The sequence below is a fragment of the Mirounga leonina genome, unplaced genomic scaffold, assembly GCF_011800145.1.
Source record: "Mirounga leonina isolate KUSES-001 unplaced genomic scaffold, KU_Mleo_1.0 Mir_82, whole genome shotgun sequence".
Classification (NCBI taxonomy): domain Eukaryota; kingdom Metazoa; phylum Chordata; class Mammalia; order Carnivora; family Phocidae; genus Mirounga; species Mirounga leonina.
In genome coordinates this window covers 35,717,718-35,739,324 of record NW_023270825.1, presented here as the reverse complement: position 1 = coordinate 35,739,324, position 21,607 = coordinate 35,717,718, and the positions used below count along the sequence as shown (strand labels likewise).

At 44.7% G+C, this 21,607-nt stretch overlaps 2 protein-coding genes across 11 annotated transcripts in view; one reads left to right on the top strand and one right to left on the bottom strand.

Annotated features, from left to right (window-relative positions):
- Positions 1–21,607, top strand: part of SYNE2 (spectrin repeat containing nuclear envelope protein 2) — a 325,741-nt gene that overhangs the window by 285,868 nt on the left and 18,266 nt on the right. For all 10 annotated transcript variants that reach the window (XM_034992810.1, XM_034992812.1, XM_034992813.1 and 7 more), the window contains 3 exons: positions 281–439; positions 1,503–1,669; positions 16,556–16,718. In XM_034992810.1, coding sequence (XP_034848701.1) covers positions 281–439; positions 1,503–1,669; positions 16,556–16,718 — 489 coding nt within the window. The remainder of the gene's footprint in view (positions 1–280; positions 440–1,502; positions 1,670–16,555; positions 16,719–21,607) is intronic.
- Positions 9,745–21,607, bottom strand: part of ESR2 (estrogen receptor 2) — a 105,112-nt gene continuing 93,249 nt past the window's right edge. The window contains exon 11 of the mRNA XM_034992817.1: positions 9,745–10,619. Coding sequence (XP_034848708.1) covers positions 10,607–10,619 — 13 coding nt within the window. The 3' untranslated portion in view covers positions 9,745–10,606. The remainder of the gene's footprint in view (positions 10,620–21,607) is intronic.

Sequence of the window (21,607 nt, the reverse complement as noted above, 5' to 3'; positions counted from 1 at the left end):
ATTTTTAATATAACCTGGTAATAATAGATATGCATTGGATAAAACAATTCTTTTGGTCAGTTATACTTCAGACACAATCTTTATTTTGTTGCTTTTTATGGCACTTATCAAAGGTGTAACTTGATGTTGAACCCTAGGTATTAGGTAAACAGTGATTTAAGTCTGTAGGGTTACTGATGAAAATGAATGAAATTCCTAGTCTTTTTAATAGGGGGGGAAGGAAAAGGAAATGTTTTCCTACCTGCCTATATTCAGCTGCCAAACGCATTTTCATTTCCAGGTGGCTATACGCAAACAGGAGATTGAAGACAGACTCAATTCATGGATTGTGTTCAATGAAAAAAATAAAGAGTTGTGCGCATGGCTGGTGCAGATGGAAAACAAAGTTCTACAGACAGCAGATATTAGTATTGAAGAAATGATTGAGAAGTTACAGAAGGTAAGCAGGAGTACCCCGATGATTGCACTTATGACTACCACGGAATTCCCTGCTCTTGCTTACAGGCTCAAAGTGGCATAATGTTACAGATCCATTTCTATAACATTGCAGAAATATGAAGAGCCTTTCTCACTATCTTTATTCCTTCTTAGAGAAAAGCTGGTAAGTGAGGATTCCAGAGAGATGGGAAGTGTGGGACCATTCCAGGGGGGGGCACTGTGCTTGCTGTGCTTTCTCTCGGGAAGTCTGGCCAGAGCAGGGGCTCTCGTCAGCTTAAGCATCAGGTCACACCCCCAGCGACTTACGGCTTCTGGTGGCTACTATGAAGGAGCTCTCCTCGCCAAAGGGGAGGGGCCGGCGGCAACTGGGTTTATAAATCTGAAATGGCCACCAGGTGCATAGGGAAGGGCAGAAAGAGCATTGTCGGGGCGCCTGGGTGGATCAGTCGATTGAGCATCTGTCTTTGGCTCAGAGAGCATGATCCCAGTGTTCTGGGATTGGGCCCTGCGTTGGGCTCCCTGCTTGGCAGGGGAGTCCGCTTCTCCCTCTCCCTCTCCCCCTGCTCATGTGCTCTCTCTCGCTTGCTCCCTCTCTCTCAAATAAATAAATAAAATCTTGGGGGGGGGAATTCTTGGTGCAGTCATCCAAAATGGCACTTAGTGATGATATAGGTTAATTTAGTTATACTCTGTTGTCCTCGGTGACCCAGTAGGTTAGATTAGAACAAATCTGGGAGGGGAAACCAAGGCTACTGAATTAAGAAAGTAACTACTGGGGGCACCTGGGTAGCATTTGACTCTTGATCTCAGCTCAGCTCTTGATCTCAGGGCATGGAGCCTACTTAAAAAAAAAAAAAAGTGCTGCCTTACACATTACACATGTGCCAAGTGGGCGTTGTTTGACTCGTTAGCTCCTCACTGACGAGTTGCATTAACAGGTGTGAAGTTTTTGTTTTTTGTTTTTTTTTTTTTTTACATTTCAAGAGGCAGCTGTATGCTTGTGACTGGCGAAGAAATGAGTTTTCAGTAGTAACTGAGGCTTTGTATTTTGGTACCTTTGCCAGGACTGCATAGAAGAAATAAACTTGTTCAGTGAAAACAAGTTACAGTTAAAGCAGATGGGTGACCAGTTGATGGAGGCCAGCAACAAGACAAGAGCAGCTGAGATCGAGGACAAGCTCCACAGAGTCAGCGACCACTGGCAGCACCTCTTTGACGTCATTGGATCGAGGTGAGACGTGGCCTACGAGTTACTCTTATTCCCCGGGTACAGTGGTTACTTCACAGATCTAGAAACTGAGCTCAGTCGTGCTTGAAGGCAATCCAGCAGTTTTATAAGCTTAGAAAGGCGAAATTTGGTAAATGAGTGGAAATTCTTATTTCAACATTTTAGGAAGATTATAGTATATCACGCTTTAGTATTTTTTTCTTCAGCTTAAAATTTTGCATGAAGCTAGGTTTAAATGAGAGTTGGAAATTTAACTAGAGAAGAGATCCTTGAGGAGGGACTATTTAGAGATTTTAACTCTGCTTTAGGATTTGCATGTCCCCCAGATGAAATCCTGCCTGCCTATTCCTGCTTGTATGTGCCAATGTAAGTAGGTCAGGACACATTGGCAGGGGCCTGATTTCTAGATGCTGGTCTGCAGGTCCCCCACTGCCCTGCCCCCACTGCAGGGGTTTGGCACACTCGAGGCAGGGGTCCTCCACAAGTGTGTGCTCAGCATGCCAGGCCCCACTGGGCATCTGGTCCTAAGATGTGGGCTTAAGACACGTGTCTGTGGCCACAAATCAAAGCTAAATTCTCTAGGGCAACCTTATCAGAAATAAGACTGGTAATTTTATCTCCCCTCACAAATTAATGAAGGTGATGCCCCCCCCCAAAGCTTTTAAGGGCCTTTTGTCTTCACATTCTCTCTCCAAAGACAGACCCCCAACCAAAGTGTTTTTCACGTGCAACCTGACATAGGAAAAAATGGTCACTCAGCTCTGGGACTACCCATGCAGCTTTGTGTTTATACCAGCTGAGTGAGTCTTTCCCATAACAGTGTGTTTAGGTGTTTTGAACACACATATAAAGCAGAATATACAGGAGAACCTGTAAGGAGAATGAAGAATTAGGGAGTAATGAAAATAAGATACTCTTAATAATTTGGCATTTATTTCCTTGACCTCATTGTTACTGTAAACTATAAGTGAACCTAGTTCAATCAGCAAGGGCGCCAGCTTAAGTGCTATGAGAATTTACAGACAGGAAGTAAGATGAGTCAATTACATTAATGGGAGCAGCTGTAAAGCCAAGTGGTTTGAGAGCTCAGAGCTTGTCTTCCTGGAGTAGGGGTGGGGATTAGGAAGAGCCTTACAGAAGAGGGGTGTTAACCAGATGGTCCTGAGTGAGAGGTTGGGATCCTTGAACATTACTGGTGGCAGAGACAGACGTTTGTTGTGAGCAAAAAGGTACAGAGATGGGGCGCCTGGGTGGCTCAGTTGGTTGAGTGTCTGCCTTCAGCTCAGGTCATGATCCCAGGGTCCTGGGATCCGACCCTTGCCCCTCCGCCTGCTCATGCTCTCATGTTCTCTCTTAAATAAATAAGTAAAATCTTTTTTAAAAAAGGTACAGAGATAGAGCAGCATGGAAGTCTTTCAGGAAATGACAAGACGCTCCATTGGTTCAAATATAGGAGATGAAGCTAGAGAGGTAGGTTTAAGCTAAAGCTTAAAAGACCTTCAATCTCAACTGAAGACTTGGCCTCTTAAATAAAGTCTGAGTCATTCATGGTTCTTTAGCAGGTGAAGGCCTGCTGAAGACAAATATTAGGGTGATTTGGCTGGCAGCGTAGGCTGGGCTGAATTCGACTTCTCTTTGTGCCAGTTGAAAAAAAAAATCTATATAAATCCATGGCAGTAACCCAAATAAGGATTAAGAGCGCAGGTTTTGAGCATGTCCTGACTTCTCACTTACTTACGGTAGAAACTTGAGTAGTATCTAACCTTTCTAAGCCTCAGTTTCCAAATCTGCAAAAAGTGTCTAACAGCGCTGCTTACGTCAGAGGCTGCTGTGAGGCTGGCTGGCGCATGTCTCGCGTGTGGCCCAGGACCAGCGTGTGGAAGCCAGCATTTACTGAGTGGCTATTATCACTGTTTTTCCCTAGTAAGACTCAAAGACAAAGTTCCATGTTTGTTAAATGGGAGAGGATTTCCTCAGTTGTTTCTAATACTGAGCGGTCTTTCCTCCATGAGACCAGTGTCTTGAACTATCTTATTTCCAGTGCTTAGAACAGTGCCTCGGATATCTGTTGAAATGAACATTCCAGTGCATAAGAATGTGATCATTTCTGTTGGGTAAATTGTGTCTAGTATGTCTTTGTTGACATTGTCTTTACGTCCTAAATCGTCTTGGGCACCTGGCACTGATCGAGGGTGTGATGATATCAGACGTGTTTATGGATCATTCAGGAACAGGGTCTAGATTATGCTTCCTGAAGACTAGAGTGACAGCCTATTTTTAATCATTCATGCTTTGGTTCTATAACTTTGGAGTTTAATAGGCTCTTTCCTTTCCTCCCTTCTCTCTGGCTGCCTGTCTTCAGCCAATTCCTTGGTGGGAAAGAGATAAAACAGCAAGTGAAATTTCATTAGTCTTCTTGGAAGGAGCAATTAGCAAAGTAAGGAGTTGAAATAATAGCAAATGTATTGGCTACCAGCTGTATTCTTGACTGTGTGCTTAAAAAGTATGAACTTAATCTTCTTTGTAATTCTGAAAGGTAGATACCATTATCCCATTTTATAGATACGGAAACTGAGACACTGAAGATAAGTAACTTGCCCATAGTTACATAGCCAGCATGTGAGGCCACCAGGATTTCAACCCATAGTTGTGTTGCTTCCCTGCTACCCCAGACTCTTCTGGTTTGTAATGAGGAGAGCAAATGAGAGTCTAATCCCTTCAAAACTGAAGGACTGGGAACAGAGTAACTTATCTTAAAGCAAAGCCCAGGTGAGTCAGATGGCTGAGAGCCTAAGAAACTCCGAGTTGAGTTTCCCCTTCGGGTGAATTTGTGGATTGAGGCAGCAAGCTGGGACCTGCCATAAATCAGCCTCATGTAGAATTAGCTCCTTGTCTCATCCCTGACACTTGATTTCCTGCTGGGCCCTACACAAAGGCATCATCACTGGGGAAGGGGGTTAGGGGCCCAGGCTGCAGAATTTAGATTTGAGCAGTGCCAAGCAGAACCTATAGTCCTGCAGGATGCACAGGCTGTTAACCCATAGAATTCTGGACACCATTTAACCTTTTCTCTCTTGCTCCCAGTATTCTGCTGCTTCACTCCTATAGCAGGGGCAACATTTCATAAGTAAGATTTGGAGGGAGACCCTACATAAGTACCCAACCTCATGACTTCAGGATTTTAACTACAAACATTTAGAATGGTGTTTAAAAGTCTATGATCTCAGTAAGTCAGGTTTAATTCACTGGAAAAAAAAATTTTTTTTTAAGGCCTGTTGTTTTGGGTATGTTCTCAGCAAAATAGAGGTAAATTTCAAAAGACTTGATAAAACCATTTCAAGTAGTAGGCTTCCTTATGGGATGGATAGGGGAGGAAATTGGTGGTGTTTTGGAAGTTAGGTTCCTTGTATAAATCCTTTCATTCTTGCAACAATCCTGCAAGGTCCGTATCCTCTATTTTACCGAGAGGCACAGTGCGGGTCAGAGAGGGTAAATAACTGACCCCAGGGCAGAGGCGATTCTGCACAGGGTGGGGATGAAACCAGGGTCTCTCTGTCATGCCGCACCATGCATCAAAAGAGCACTGGGCTCCTTTGAGACCTGGCCTTTTAGAGGTAGTTTATTAGAATTTTTCTAAAATGTAATCTCCGTGTGGAATTTGTTGCCTACTCCAGAGCAGTGGTTCTCAAACTTCAACATGTATCAGAATCCCTAGAGGGCTCGGGAAAACCTGGGTTGCCGGACCCCACCCTCAGAGCTTCTGATTCTGTAGGTCTGGGTGGGGCCAAGAATGAGCATTTCTCACAAGTGCCCAGGTACTGCCAGCGGTGCTGGTCAGGGGAACAGGGAGTAGAGCGAGCAGCAGGGCCAGGTGACACGGTGCTACACCAAAAGTCAGAGCCCCTGGGCCTGCCCCCTACTATGAACAAGCCTTGTGACCTCTGTGAGCCCCGATCTCCTGGTTGGTAAACTATGCACCAGAGCCTGGCAGGAAAAGCAGCAGGACAGCGATGGGGCTGCCCGTCCACATCCACTGTTAGCCTCTGGCGCAGTTCAGCGTGGTTACATGGCAATAGAGGAGGAGAAAGCAAGCTCAGACCCAAACCACTGCTCTTTCTCTCCTGGTAGAGTGTTCTTCAGCTTGTATAAAATCGTTAAAGCAGAGAACCTGAGGGCTACATCTCCTGAAATAACCACCTAATCAAAGAAGGGAGCAGGGGAGCCTAAGTCAGTCTTAATGCTGATTCCTCACATAAGGTTACACAGGCCCTGGTGTAGACCTCAGAATTCACAGAACTGGCTCTCCCATCAGAATTTGCTGCAGGAGCTTTTGGCAATCCTTGTGGGCCCTGGAGCAGCTTCTTACACTTGTAACATCTAGACTCTTTTTTTTTTTTAAAGATTTTATTTATTTATTTGACAGGGAGAGACAGACTGCGAGAGCGGGAATACAAGCAGGAGGAGTGGGAGAGGGAGAAGCAGGCTTCCCGCCGAGCAGGGAGCCCGATGCGGGGCTCGATCCCAGGACCCTGGGACCATGACCTGAGCTGAAGGCAGACGCCCAACGACTGAGCCACCCAGGCGCCCCTATAACATCTAAACTCTTATAAAACATGCTATTCATGGGCACCTGGGTGGCTCAGTTGGTTAAGTGGCTGCCTTCGGCTCAGGTCATGATCTCAGGGTCCTGGGATCGAGCCCCACATCGGGCTCCCTGCCCGGCAGGGAGCCCGCTTCTCCATTCCACCGCCTGCCACTCTCCCTGCTTGTGCGCGCTCTCTCTCTCTCTCTGTCAAGTAAATAAATAAAATAATTAAAAAAAAAAAATGCTATTCATTTAATCAAGGCCACTTGTTTTTTTGAGGGGGTTATTTGTTTTTTTGGAGGGTTTTTTTGTTTGTTTTTAAGATTTTATTTATTTTTAGAGAGTGTATGAGTTGGGGGAGGAACAGAGGGAGAGGGATAAGCAGACTCTGCACTGAGTGCAGAGCCCGACTCAGGGCTGGATCCCACAACCCTGAGATCATGACCTGAGCCAAAACCGAGAGTTGGACGCCCAACCAACTGGGCCTTCCAGGCCCCCAGAAAGGCCATTTGAAACACTATATATTTTTTGGTGAATGGTGTGATTATTCTAGAACTCAATCTGATTTGATGACAAGAAAATTATGTACTAACTATGCTTATTTGACATAATGAAGATTTAACTTTTTTTTTTAATTGTACTATTAAGGGCACCAGGCTTGGCTCATTAGGTAGAGCATGCAACTCTTGATTTCGGGGTTGTAAGTTCAAGCCTCACATTGGGTGCAGAGATTCCTTAAAATCCTTTAAGGGGTGCCTGGGTGGTTTAGTCGCTTGAGCGACTGACTCTTGATTTTGGCTCAGGTCATGATCTCAGGGTTGTGGGATCAAGCCCCATGTTGCCGGGCTCTGCGTTCAACGTGGAGTCTCCTGGTCCTTCTCCCTTTGCTCCTTTCCCTGCTCATGTTTGTGTGCTCTCTCTCTCTCAACTAAATAAAATCTTGTTTAAAAAAAGCTTTTTTTAAAGATTTATTTATTTATTTATTTGACACAGAGAGGAGCACAAGTAGGTAGAGCGGCAGGCAGAGGGAGAGGGAGAAGCAGGCTCTCCACTGATCAGGGAGCCCGACGTGGGGCTTGATCCCAGGACCCCAGGATCATGACCCGAGCCGAACGCAGCCGCTTAACCGAGTGAGCCACCCAGGCACCCCTAAAAAAAAGTCTTTTTAAAAAATTTGTTTAAAATTATTAAAGCTATTAGCTATTCCTTCCTCATGTTTTCTTAGATAATATCTTTGAAAACGGACCCAGCTTAATGTGAATGCAGGAGAGACCACTAAAGAAGTTTTCAGAACTACCAACATGTGCGATCCTCTGTTTTGGAGGCAGCTAGGCTACCTGTTAGTGGGAACACTTTTGGCACAGGATGTTGGATGAGGGACAAAAGATGCCAAGTTGACTTGCTTCAGCCAACACAGACCAAACCTCTGAGAAAAGGGTCCTGCCCCCATGCCTCCCCAGTATCCTGCCCTCAGTGGGACTCATGCCAGAAGAAGACTCAATCTGACACATCTCACCTGTGTCTACTTTGATTTCAGAAACTCCCTGTGTAGACTAGATAGTTGAACTCCCTAAAAATCCATCTACTTTTGTTTCTCAGGACCCCTTCCCCATTTCGTTATTCAAAGCCTTTGCTTCGTCCTATGTAGCAGGAGCCCTGTGGCCACAAGTCAGTCTATGTCTTTGGTAAGTCACTCTGGCTGGTTGTGGAGCCTCTTCAGAGACATGGGGCCAAGGGGAGTGGAGGCTCTTTTTAAAGACTCCTTCTAGCAGTATGTGTGAATGATCTGGTCAGAGCTGTCCATGCCTAAAACAGATGGGACAGCTAAGTGGAAAGACATACCCCAGAATGTTTACAGCGGGTATCTTTTGGTGTTGGCATCATCGACGATTGTAATTTTCTTTTTGCTTATCTGTATTTTCTGATGTTCATTACAGAAAAAGGAACATGGTTTTGTTTTGGTTTTTTCCTTAAAAAAATGTCATCAATGTTTTTACCTTTCGCCTTCATTTCTCTTGATGGTAGAGACGTGGCACCATTAGGTCAATGTTTGAAGGAGGGACTTATTCAGACATCTCCCATATGATTCTATGTAGACTAGACAGTTGTCTTACTGCCAGAAGGATCAAGTCCATGAAAAGAAACTTTTTAACCAAGCATAATTTTCACATTTCACCTACCAATGTGAAAAGCCCACCTATTGTATAATAGTAGCAATTAAACTGTTGTCATTTAAGCTCAGCAGTTATTACCATGGCAACTCTGTGTTGGGATTGTTTTTCTATCCTTTACAGAATGGGCAGGGAGATGTGTGCCTTTTTAAATTGATAAAGTTTTTCATTGCTCTCTTTTTATCTGTATTTTCTCAAGGTTAGTTTGGGAGACCAAACAATGCTGCTAGTCATAGACTTGACTTCCTGTGGCCTGATCCAGTAGGACTGGAAGGATTTAGAGATTTTAGCGCGGGAAGAGCCAGATGTGGGATCGGCCTCCCCACTTCATTTTCCTTCCGATCAGCCTGCTCATTGCACCTCTGGAGCATGGGGCCGCTGCTCCTGGACCCTGCAGAAATGCTTTTCTGAGGGTTGGGGAGTTTCCTCGAGGAGACTGCAGCCCCACCAGTGCATTCGGGGGGCAGGCGGCATCCAGCAGCATCAGCAGGTCCAGTGTACTAGGCTTTGGGGCCCATATTTAGCAGGACTCAGGGACAGCTTAAGCGTGTGGGCACAAGTTAGATGTTGCATTTGGAGAGAGCTGTTTCCAAATCTGCACTCCCTAATTTCACTGGTCCAGAACGTGCTCTCTCTCTTTCAAGGTGAGGATGTAATAATTATTAAATGTTGGGCTTTAGGGACCCATGAGAAATGATTGATATTGTCGAGTCTTAAAATAAGGCTGAGTGTGAGCCTAAAAGGGACTGGACACAAACCAAGGGTGCTCTGGTAAACAGCCACTTGGCCTCCCTTAGAGAAACCAAGGTTAGGGAAATGGAGAAATTTTCAGAGACCTTATGGTAAACCTGGGAGGAGTTAACAAGGAAAATTGCAAAAATTCTTCCCCTGCCATGTCTTGAACGCCATTAGGACTATAAGATAGAATTTTTTGCAAAAAGCAGAGGAATGGACTCAGTGAACTCTCTGCCTTACCTAAACCAGGGTGCACAGGGCGAAAAAGGCAGGGCAGAAACCCCAGGGACCCCCCCCCAACCCCACCCCCAGAAATTTCTTCAGGAAGACCTGAGGAAGGCATTCCTGTTGGACTCAGGGGCTTCCAATTTTGCCATTTTTTTCAAACCTGAAACAGAAATTTGATTTGAAGAGGACAGAAATCGTCTTTTCTGTGCCCCAAATCTAAATGTTTCTTCCCTCCGTTTACAGCACTTCATAAATAACCCATAACCAAGATAACACTGTGACTTTCTTCCCAGCATTGCAATCCTGTAGCGTCAGAACAAAGACTGTGTGTGAGTGTGTGTGTGTGTGTGTGTGTGTGCGCGCGTGCACGCGCGCGCGCGCTCGAGAGAGGAAGGAGTGGAGATATTTGTTTATTGGAAGGGAGAAAACGGAGATTAAAACATGCAGTGAGCGGAGAGGCCGGTCGGTCCCTTCGCACGGGCGCTGCTTTGTGGCCGAGCCTGCGGGAGGGCGGCCGCCGGGGAGGATGCTGAGCCGGGGGATGGAGCCGCCCGCCGCCGCCGGGGGAGGGGCCGCCTGGGCCCGGGAGGTGGAGGTGGAGGTGCAGCCGGGAACTTGGAGCTTCCGCTAACCAGGAGGAATGGTTTTTTCTCATCAACAGTAAGTGCCATTTCAGCCATCAGCTCAGCATATGGCCGAGGGGCGGCTGCGGCGTCTGTGTGTCTCGCTCTCACTCCCTCGTGTTGGTTACAATAGGAGTGACTGACGAGATGGTGGCTGTGTGTGCTCAGCCGTCAGGGGGATGGTTGCTCTCCCGGTGTCCGCTCGCCTGTGGTGTCTGCAGCCAGCCTTTGACAAGCCGGGGAGAGGGGTGATGATGCTGCGTGGAAAATGGAAGTCCTCTGGCGACATAAATGCTTCGAAGAGGCGATTAGCTCAGATGTCTTGTAATGTCCATGCCCCCCACATCAGGGCTTCAAGATCTTGGAGCAATTGATTATCTTACTATAAAGCTGTTGAGTCATTTAAAAAGATGCAGTTGTACAGAATCTGTACGGTGTTTTTAGCAACTTCAGCTGCCCCATGGGTTTGCGTATCTGTTTGTTTCAGCATAAATTCAGATACTTCCACCATCTCTCTTGTCCTTAGTATTTTTTTGTTACGCTATCCACACTGGCATGGGATTTTTTAAAATTTATGATGATCTGAGGTCTTCGTAGTTTAACCGTAGACCCTTTAGCATGTAGAGAATAGGAGTGAAATGTAAATTATTCCATAGAAATGAATTTCATATTAAAAGTCTCCATCACACATTGTAAGACTTAGGTCTGATATGTAGAGTGATTTTTTTTTTTTTTAATTTTTATTTATTCATGAGAGAGAGAGAGGCAGAGGGAGAAGCAGGCTCCCAAGGAGCAGGGAGCCCGATGTGGGACTTGATCCCAGGACCCTGGGATCGTGACCTGAGCCGAAGGCAGACGCTTAACCATCTGAGCCACCCAGGTGCCCCATAGAGTGATATTAACAGGACTTGATTTTGTTTGTTTTGGAGGGAGAGCGGGGTTCATAAGTATTCTATTCTGATCTATCGCTATTAAAATAAAACTTTATTCACCTTGATTATTTTCTGCATTTCTACCCATAATCCCTGCAAAAGATCTTCTAATTTGTAGCTACTCTTAGCAAAAATTCTTCTTTTGTTTGGTTTCATATAAAAATGCTTTAGTTCTATCCAGGTCTTCCACTAGTCCACACAGGTGAAAAACTTCCCCGTTGCACCTAAAAATGTTGTTTTTCCAATCCTCAGAATTAGAATTCAACTCAGGAAATGACACTTATTTTTTCCTGGAGAACTATGACTTACTGAAATATATGTGTGAGCAATGTTGTTGAGTGCACTGGGGTAAAAAAATGGGCAAGTGCGGAGATAGGGAGCTCCGTAAACGAACGGTCTCCGGGGTTGATGTAATGCGGTATTGTGGTTGCTTCCCTGTACCAGCAGGCTGGATTCTGAAGGGCTTTCCTTGTGTCCCAACATTAACTCGAGACTTAGATTTTTCCAAGAGCGATATTAACGAGGCCTACCATGGAGGCCGGTTGCCTGGGTTGGCAAATGACACATCCTTCCTGGCCTGCGAAAGGTGATAGATTACAGTATCTGTACGGAAGAGAACGGTACAGTCTCCACCATACAGCTGATGGTTCCTAGAGCAAGTTGTAACATAATTATCCGAAAAAAACGTTTTAAATCCCCATGCAATTTTGGATATGATGCCTTCTGTCAGAGATTGGGACCTAGAAGTAGGTTAGATCCTGATTAGATGAATCTTTTGTAGCTTTTTGGCAACCTCTTCTTTTCTTTTCCTCCTACCTTCCCTCCCTCTTTAGTGTGCCCTAAGAGTATGTGTGATTTGTGTGCTTGTTTTTCAGTATCTCACCTGCCCTGGAGGGAACCAAGGAATAGCAGCATGTAGGGCTTGTAAAGTGGCAGCACTTTGTTTGGTGGCAAACAGCTTGGAGGTGCTCTGACCTTTACCTCTTTCTTTTAATATATAACACAGCCATGTCTTTTATGAAAACAAATTTGAGGGTATGAGTGAACCTCATTTATTCTTTCAAAAGGTATTTATTGAACACCTCCTATATTGTATTATAATGTTGAAATTCAGTCTAAATTAGATCATGAGCTCTGTGGGAATAAGACTGATACTTCAGTTATCTCTTGAATCCTTGGGACTCCGCACAGGATCCAAGATAAAGCACATGGTTAAATGCTTATCGAAAAGAATTATGGATGGGCAAATGTGGGTCCCCAAAGGATAGCACTTGGTGGACGGGCTTCTGTGCCCACCAGTGTATCCCAGAAGCATGAGACTGGACTTCTGATCATGGTCCCTAACAGCAACAAGAACCATCCTGTACCTGATATTAGCTAATGTGTGTGCAGATTTATACGAGTTGCTGTGAGGAAAGGGCTTATGAACAGCAGCTCTGGACCAGAGTGCCAAGGTTGGAATCCTGCCTCTGCCGTTTAATGATCAGTGACTGGGGCAGGTTATTTGATCCTTGTGCCACAGTTACCTCACCTATCGAATGGGGATGCCAGCAGTACTAATCTCATAAGCATTGCTGGGAGGATTTAATGCGTTGCTAACAAATAAAACACCACGGGCCTGGCGCAGGTAGATGTCAGCAAGTTCTTTAGTTGTTCCATGTAGTCCTAAAGTTTGTGAATTAGAAAGCATACCCAGTGTAGACGCTTAAAAAGAATGGAATAGCAATAGAAAATACAATATTCTATTCCCATACTCCATTGGCTTGTCTTAAGCACTCCATTTCAAACACCACTGGCCTGGAGTATCATAGTCCTGGGGAAGCCAAGTAAATTCCCCCCTCCCCCGCTTATTGCACACCTCATCCTGGGATGACCAGGATTCACGATCACTGCATCTCTGTGTTTGCACCCAGGTTCTTTTGTCTCTTGTTAGCTCTTGTCATTTAAAGTTACATTTCTGCCCCTTTCTTTTTAAAATAAAGAGTCTGGGATACTTAGGATGGAGTAGGGTCAGGTGCCCAGTAGAGGAGGAGGCAGGAGAGCTGTTCAGGGGCCACCGGGCCCTAGCCCCTCACCCCACCTCTCGGAAGCTCTTAGGGCTGGGCTGCTTCTCCAGCCAGAGCCTTCCCGAAGGGCAGCGCCTTGCACGCTGCATGTAAGACTCCTTGTCCCATAGGGCCTGGGGTTCCCAGCTCCTCTGGCATTGTCTGGAGTGTCCTTTCTGGTCCCTCCAGGCAGTCAGGGTGACAAGATATTGGGGTGAGGAGGATGTACCGCTAAAGCCTCTAAAGTCACAGGAACGAAGGCAGGATCTAGGTTACAGCTGCATCCAGGCCTGGCCCCAGATTCTGTTACTTCCTTTTTAATAAATCATCTTGTGGCTTTGAAGGGAACTCCTTGTGGTGTTTGCAGTAAGACTGTAATTTGGAAAAACTTACCGCTATGAAAATCATCTCGATCATGGTTTTTGGGCATTGATCTCTGTCAGGCACTATGCCAAATACATTTCATATGTTAATATCTCATTCAACCTTCCCAGCCACCCAGGGAGGGAAGGGATAACTAGTGTTGACACAGTTTTTCAGATGAGCTTAAACAGAGCCACGATTTGAACCCAGGCCCTGCCCACAAAGTCTGTGCTCTTTACCACCAGATTCCACAGCCTCCGCCCAGGTCTGCCCCACCTCATGGCAGAGTGGGGAATAAATATTTATGAAAGGACTTTGTAAGGTCCCGTGCCTTATAAATGAGCTGTTATTATAGCATCATAGAATCCCAGTTGGCAGTAATAAGAGCTAGTATTATACTGAGTGCTTACTCTCCACCAAAGACTTTACACACATCCTTTTGTTGCAGTCTCATGACTACCTGCAAGGTGGATAATTTTGCAGATAACAAGGAAACTGGGAATCAGGAAAGTTAGGCTCCTTGCAGGGGTGCACAGCTCATGGATGGTACAATGGGACTTAGAGCCAGGTCTGTTCACTTCCAGAACTCTGGCCTTAACTTCACCCAGATATTACCCCACCTCCCTGAAGCTTGAGGGACCTCAGAAGCCTACTAGAGATGAGGGTGCTGAAGTAAAAGGATTTTCCCTAAATCCTAAAACTAGCTGGTAATAGAGCTGGAGCTAAAAGTCCCCGGGGTTGATTTGGTTGATGGTAGGAGGCAAAAAATAAAAAATAAGTAAAAATTAAAACACACAGATCTGTGGTCTACTTAAATAATAGCATGTCGTGGAAGTGGTCATACACATTCATTCTGCAACAAATGTCTGTCAGTACCTCTTGCCCACCAGGCAGAGTGGGGGTGCTGTGCACGCAGAGGCAGTAAGCCCCGTGCAGCCTGGCTAGCGCGGATGCTGTCGTGACGGGTGCACGGTGCATGAGGAATGCAGACACAACACAGGGCAGGAGGTCCCGGGTGCTGCAGCAGCACGTGGGCCAGGGGCCCCCAGTGTCTTTGGTGGGCAGTGGTGGACACTCCAGGAGAAGGGAAGGGGGGGCACTGAATGCTTGATGACCTGAAAAAGGGTGTTTAAACTGGTATGTTGAGGTAGGGTGAGGACCATGGAAGCATTTGAGTGTCAGTGGATCAGATTTACCATCTAGAATGTGCCTTTTGGTCACAGAACCACAACTGGGTAGGGGCCGGGGGGGCAGGTGGGTGGTTGGGAGCTGTTCACAGGCAGTCCAGGAAGAGATGATGGTAACAGGCAATGCGGCGCACTCTGGCGAGTTGGAGCCAGTGCCTCAGTTTCTCTTTCTAGTGCTGCAGGATGGAGTTCTGACAGCACCTTGTTACATGAGTACTGATAGGTAGGAACTTTGCATTGTAGCTATTGTTCCAAATCTCTGGGATTCACTAAGCGTCCCACAGATCAGGGTGCCTAGGTGGCTCAGTCGTTTAGGCGTCCAACTCTTGGTTTCCACTCAGGTTATGATCTCATGGGTCGGGAGATCGAGCCCTGTGTTGGGCTCCATGCTCAGCAGGGAGTCTGCTTGAAGATTCTCTCCCTTGCCCCACCCCGCACTAGCATTCTCACTCTCTTTCTCTTCTCTCTCAAATAATTAATTTTTTTTAAAAAACCCCATAGATCACCAGAACAAGCCCTCACTCACTTTAGGACTTCCATGAAGGCAGTTTATAGAAGTTTTGTTTTTTTTTCCAAGATCTACATAAAGATTATTTTCCTAGCAGCTGTGTCATTTCCCCCTGATAGTACGTTGATGTGCCAGTGAGCTCACCAAGCATACTGACGCAACGTGTGTTAGTTCAGATCTGCTCCACACTGTGTAAGAGGCAGATGATTTAGGACTGCGCTTGCAGATTATCTTTGCCCTGTTCCTCACCACACTCCCTGCTCCCCTTTTGGCTAATACAGCTGTCCCCTAATGGGCTTGGTGTGTGTAAGGCTCCCTCAACCCCTTAGACTGGACAGGGTGGGCTTTAGCTCATGTTCTGTGCTTGCTCAAGAAGAGGGTCCCATGAGAAGCATCATAGGCCAGATACCACCAAATGAGCCAAGCAGGTAGTATCTTTAAACCATCAGGGAAAATCCCTGTCTGCTGCAATCTCGGGTATACCCAAGAAAGAAACTGGATAGAAATCAAGTGTGGTTATTTTATTTTATTATTTTTAAAGATTTTATTTATTTATTTTAGCGCGCATGCATGCATGCGGGGTAAGGGACAAAGGCAGAGAATTTTTTTTTTCCTTAAGATTTTATTTATTTGACCGAGAGAGACACAGCGAGAGAGGGAATACAAGCAGGCGGAGTGGGAGAGGGAGAAGCAGGCTTCCCACCGAGCAGGGAGCCCAATGTGGGGCTTGATCCCAGGAGCCTGGGATCATGACCTGAGCCGAAGGCAGACGCTTAATGACTGAGCCACCCAGGAGGCCAAAGGCAGAGAATCTTAAGCAGACTCCACAGTGAGCATGGAGCCTGACAAGGGGCTCAATCCCACAACCAAGACCTTGACTTGAGCTGAAACCAAGAGTTGGACACCCAACCGACTGAGCCACCCAGGCACCCCAAGTGTGGTTATTTTAACCTCAAGAGAGTGAAATGGCATCTCCTCTTTGCTCTGGAGCCCTAGAAAGATATACTAGGTCTCAGGGCATCCCACTTTGAGAATGATAGGACTTCATATTTGTGTGGGTAGATTAACTCTTAGCCTATCTGAAAATCAACCAGACCAGCAATTTTGGTTTTTTTTTTTGTTTTTTTTTTTAAGATTTTATTTATTTATTTGACAGAGACAGCGAGAGAGGGAACACAAGCAGGGGGAGTGGGAGAGGGAGAAGCAGGCTTCCCGCTGAGCAGGGAGCCCGATGCGGGGCTCAATCCTAGGACCCCGGGATCATGACCTGAGCTGAAGGCAGACGCTTAACCGACTGAGCCACCCAGGCGCTCCTAGACCAGCAATTTTGTTAAGTGTCACATATTCTGTGAAAACTCTGTGATGTGAGAGCTGTTCCCTCTCTATATATAAAATCAATAACTAACATAAGTTGTTTTTTACGCCGTAACACCTTTGTTGGCACATTCTTGTCACCACTAAATGTTGGGCTTTGGCTTTTTTTACCTCTTTTTTTCCTGCAAATATATTTAGGGTGAAGAAGCTGAAGGAGACCTTTGCTTTTATTCAGCAGTTAGACAAAAACATGAGCAACCTTCGTACCTGGTTGGCTCGAATCGAGTCAGAGCTTTCTAAGCCTGTTGTCTATGACGTCTGTGATGATCAAGAGATCCAGAAGAGGCTCGCCGAGCAGCAGGTGAGGACAGAAGGCTTTTGTAAGAGTATCGGTGTCTGTGATATCTGCCAACTCCAACCTTCCCCATATTAGCTGTGTCTTTTAGCATGTTCACATTTCATACTATTGGTTCGTTTTTTTCCAGAGAAAACTGACCACCTGTCCACGTTCTTGTACGTGTGAGACCCTCTCTTGGCGTGCCTGTCTTCTGCCCCATTCACACGTGTCTTTGTGAAATGCTTTGAATAATGTCTGAGATGTAGGTCTTAGTCTCAGTGGTAAATAAGGTGTTTTGCTTACGTATTTTTAAACTTGGATCTTTGTTTTAGAAGGCAATGAATTGAAAGAAAAATAAATTTTCTAACCCAGGAAAGTTTTCATGGGACAGTAGATCATCTGATAGAGCTTCCAACAAAAACAAAGGGGGGGCTGTAAAAAGGAACATGCTTAGGCCAGTAGCATAGGAAACCCCTCTTGCAGTGCTCTGTGCATTTCTCCCATCGGTTATGCACCCTCTGAGCCGACCCTGGAAGCTCCACAGCGTGAAACCACTGAGTCCCACCAGTGTTACCATCACACTAATCTGGTGGGCGCTCAGTGATGTCACAGACTTAGCAAATCCACTTTCCTGCCCTCCCATCAGCTCACATTCACAGGTTCATTCTCATATGCAGTACCTGGAGCTTATCTTTATTTTTAAAATTAAGTTCATAGTAGCCTTTTGGTAGCTTTCCTTCACCTTCACGGTTTTTTCTTAGACCCAGGAGCAGATTCCACTTTGACTATATAAGCAATACGGTTGTCATGACGTTCTCAGATGCGTTATCTGTTTTCTTCACGTTATCTCCGAAGCCTTGGTGTTTGCTGTCTGTCAACACACAGGAAGATTCACCCACATGTAACAGCTGCTCTTAGAGAAAGAATTGGGGGCTGACCCTTTCTCACAGATTCAAGGGCAGAAGGTGATGATGAATTAATGACAAATTCCCTTGAGTTCAAGTCGATCCTTTTAATGGCAATGAGTGACATCCCCTGCTACCATAAAATAGAGCCAAGTATTTGATATTCCTCTTGACTTAGATCTTTATTCAGTCTATTGCTATTACTGTTTGTAAACGATGCCTATTCTCTGACTTTCAAATTGGTATGATTTAGCAATGCTAAATGCTAAAGTAAAAATACTGGTATTGGCACTTAGCCGCAGAAATTTAAGTATGCCCTTTCTGTTGAGGTCATCACAATTCTGTCTTTGTTTTGTGGAAAAATGAATACTGATGTAAGTACCATGTTAATGGACATTGCAGAGATTTTAATGCCCTTCTCGGTGAAGTCAAAGCCACTGGACATTATCAGCTTTATTTGCAAGTTTGATTCACTAAGAAGAATTTCTTGAATAGTCTCTTTACAGACAGGCCTTAAAAATAACAACTTACCCTGAGTGGTGAGTTTTTTCAGGTAAATAGTACAGAAACTGAGTATATTTTTCCTCTTAAAGACTGGCTAAATTTGGCAGGGGCCAGTAACGTGTATTAATGTTTTACAAATCTAAGGTGTGCCAGAACATCATTAAATTGCAGGGCATGTATTCCCCAAAGGCTTCAGTTTGGTGGTGATGCCATCCTCCTGGCCTTGTTTGGCCCTGTTTTGAAATGGTCCATAATTTCACCTCTGGTTGATTTGAAGCTTCCCTCTTCATAGAACTTAGAATCACTATCCTGGAATTCTTTTTTTTTTTTTTTTTTTTAATTTTATTTATTTATTCATGAGAGACAGAGAGAGAGAGAGGCAGAGGGAGAAGCAGGCTCCCAAGGAGCAGAGAGCCCGATGCGGGACTCGATCCCAGGACCCTGGGATCATGACCTGAGCCGAAGGCAGACGCTTAACCATCTGAGCCACCCAGGCGCCCTCACTATCCTGGAATTCTTACCTCCTAGTAATCCACAGCAATTTAAGGAGTTGGTGTTCAGGACTACCATTACTGGTAAAGAAGTTAGATGTACGAGTTTTCTATGATTGCGTTAACAGATTACCGCAAATTTGGCAACTTCACCCAAATTTATTGTCTTACTGGAGTTCTGGAGGTCAGAAATCTGACCCCAGACTAAGATGAAGGTGTCAGGAGGGCTGCATTTCCTTCTGGCAGCCCTATTGGAGAATCTGTTTCTTCACCCTTTCTAGCTTCTGGAGGCTGCCCACATTGCTTGGCTCATGGCCCCTTCTTCCATCTGCAGAGCCAGCAACATTGCATCTGTCTGTGCTTTTCTGTCATGGCCCCTTCTCCCTCTGACTCTTCTGCCTCCCTCTGCCACTTTTAAGGACCCTTGGGATCACGCTGAGCCCACCTGAATAATCCAGGATGTTAAGATCAGCTGATAGGCTACATGCCAACAGAGAATTAAGGTTGCCAAACATATTCACAGGTTCTGGGGACAAGGATATGAACATCTTTGGGTGGCCAATATTCTGCCTACCACAGATGTCCTGAGGAAACTTTCAGTATTTTTGTTTAAAATAAATTTTTTTTAATACCCAGACCAGACCTTAAAGCCTCCATCAAAACCACAAAAAAACAGAAATGTGTCACACACAAAAATTATGCATGAGCCATTAAAAAACAAAAAACAAAAAGACACCTTACTTGTGTTTCTATCACTAAGTTTCATGATTATTTACAGAAATAAGACTTAAAAACTTGGGATCACCTAGTAGTGCCTTCTGCAAAATCCCTCAGGCCCCAAAAGTGATTAGGAGCTGTGCTTCCCAGATCCTCATCGTAATGTTCTTGGTTGCACCCCAGGGAAGAAGTCAAACTTAATCCTAACACCTAGTCAAAGTTAATCCGAGTCCTTTTTGTTTCTCTTATGTAGAACTCCTTGGGTAATAAGGGTTATATTGTTATTTTTGTGAAATCTATCATCTTCAAAATGCAAAAAGGAAGTGGTAGCAACCTTTGTAACACTTTTAAACCATGAACCACTTGCATTAAGACTTCCTGTTCTTTCTCTCCTGTTTTCTTTGGCTTCCTGGTTCCCTGTGGGTGCCATATGGTGACGTTGGGAGAGAATGCTGTTAGTTACCCCCCATTCTGTAATTACAGATAACCCCCTTCCCAGCAGGTGTGCTCAGCTTCATGCCAACCTCCTCATAAACCACTCTGCTCCCCAGGCGATTTTTCTGCCCACCCACCCCCTCCCCCTCAGCCCAGCTTGGCTTTCTTCTTTTCCCCCTTTATCTTGTTTTTTCTAGCTCCTTTTGTATTCTCCTCCTTCCTGGTTGCATTCTCCACCTCACCCTCTAGCTGTGGATCCTCCTCCTCCTCATTTGCCCCCCACCCCACCCCCAATGCCTACTCTTCCCAGTTTCAGAGCTCTTTGTCACCTACTCAGGAACAGAAACACAAAACACACGAGAGTCCAGGAGCCTGTTTCCAGAACCATGGCAAAAGTCTTTAATGTTTTTTTATGTTTCTTAAGTCCCATTCTTCAAATTGTACTTGAACAGTTCTTGAAATTTAATTATTGTGCATATTCCTGCCTCAGTGGGAACTAGTAGTGAGATTGTTTTCATAAAATGTCACTCATTTAGCACTTAAATGGTTTGCATTTTTAAATGTGGGTCACTACTTTGTATTTTACAAAGTAATCATCAGTACATGCTACAAAATCAGTGGGTCATTCTGCAGTGTTTGAAAAGTTTGTTTTGGAAATTTTGAAAATTTTTGCAATTTTTTTAACCAAAATGTTGATGGTCTTTTATAAACTATCATAGAGCTCATTTCTTGCTCCCATTTGCCCTGTGTATTAATCAGTACTCAATAGCCATTTTGTTCAATATAAGCTGAACAAATAAGGTAGAGAAACTGCAATGAGTCTATTAAAATATGCAGCATTCACATTTATCCATAGACTAGACTTTTTCAGTACTTTTCAACCAGATCCTACCCAGCCCTACCAGGTGAGGTCAGGGATGGGTACCATTTTTCAGTTAAAATTGTCACTATTACTCATTTAGCACCAATGTTAGGATTCCTTATTTATTATTTTAATAAAGTCAAGAGACATTTATCAATGCCAGTAAATTTTAGGAAGGCTCATGATAATTCTGTGAGCCAACAAGAATTCTTAAAGCTTGAATTCTGTTTAAACCTAGTAATTACAAATCTGGTGCTTGCATGGACCCCAGGAGGACTTCCACCATTTGTCCTGGAGTGCAGAGCTTAAAAAACATCACCCTGTTCATGTCTCTTCACAGGACACATAGGGTGACAAACTAAAAAACACATTTTTTAAGTTTATTTATTTTTTAGTAATTTTTAGTAAACTTGAGCTCATGGCCCGGAGACCAAGAGTCACATGCTCCTCCAACCCAGCCAACCAGGCACCCCTAGAAAACACATTTTCTTACCATAACTTTGTGCTTTTTTTTTTTTAATCTTAAAAAAAAAAAAGAAAATATTAGTATTATCTGATAACAGTAATTTCCAAAATTATTAAATATTGAGGTGACCCAGCATGAGCTTTATGTTGCCTTTCTGTAGAACGTGGCAGGCAGTTTATAAAATAATCTCTCCTGTAAACTGAATTTTGTTGAATCCAGGGAGCTTTAGTTAACAGTGGCGTATTTAGCTTTGTCTTTATTTATTCATGATGTAATTTGGATACTAAGATTAGTGGCATGCTCTGTTGTAACCTATCACAGAATTTAGATATCTGGAGAAGCCTAATTCCAGAATGCAAAACAAACAGGCTCCTCGTCTCTCCCTCCTCCAGCCCTCCCATGGTGTGCAGAAGAAATATTCTCCGGGTGATACCTGAAAATGCTGTGTTTATTGTTTTTTTAAGATTTTATTTATTTGACAGAGACACAGCGAGAGAGGGAACACAAGCAGGGGGACTGGGAGAGGGAGAAGC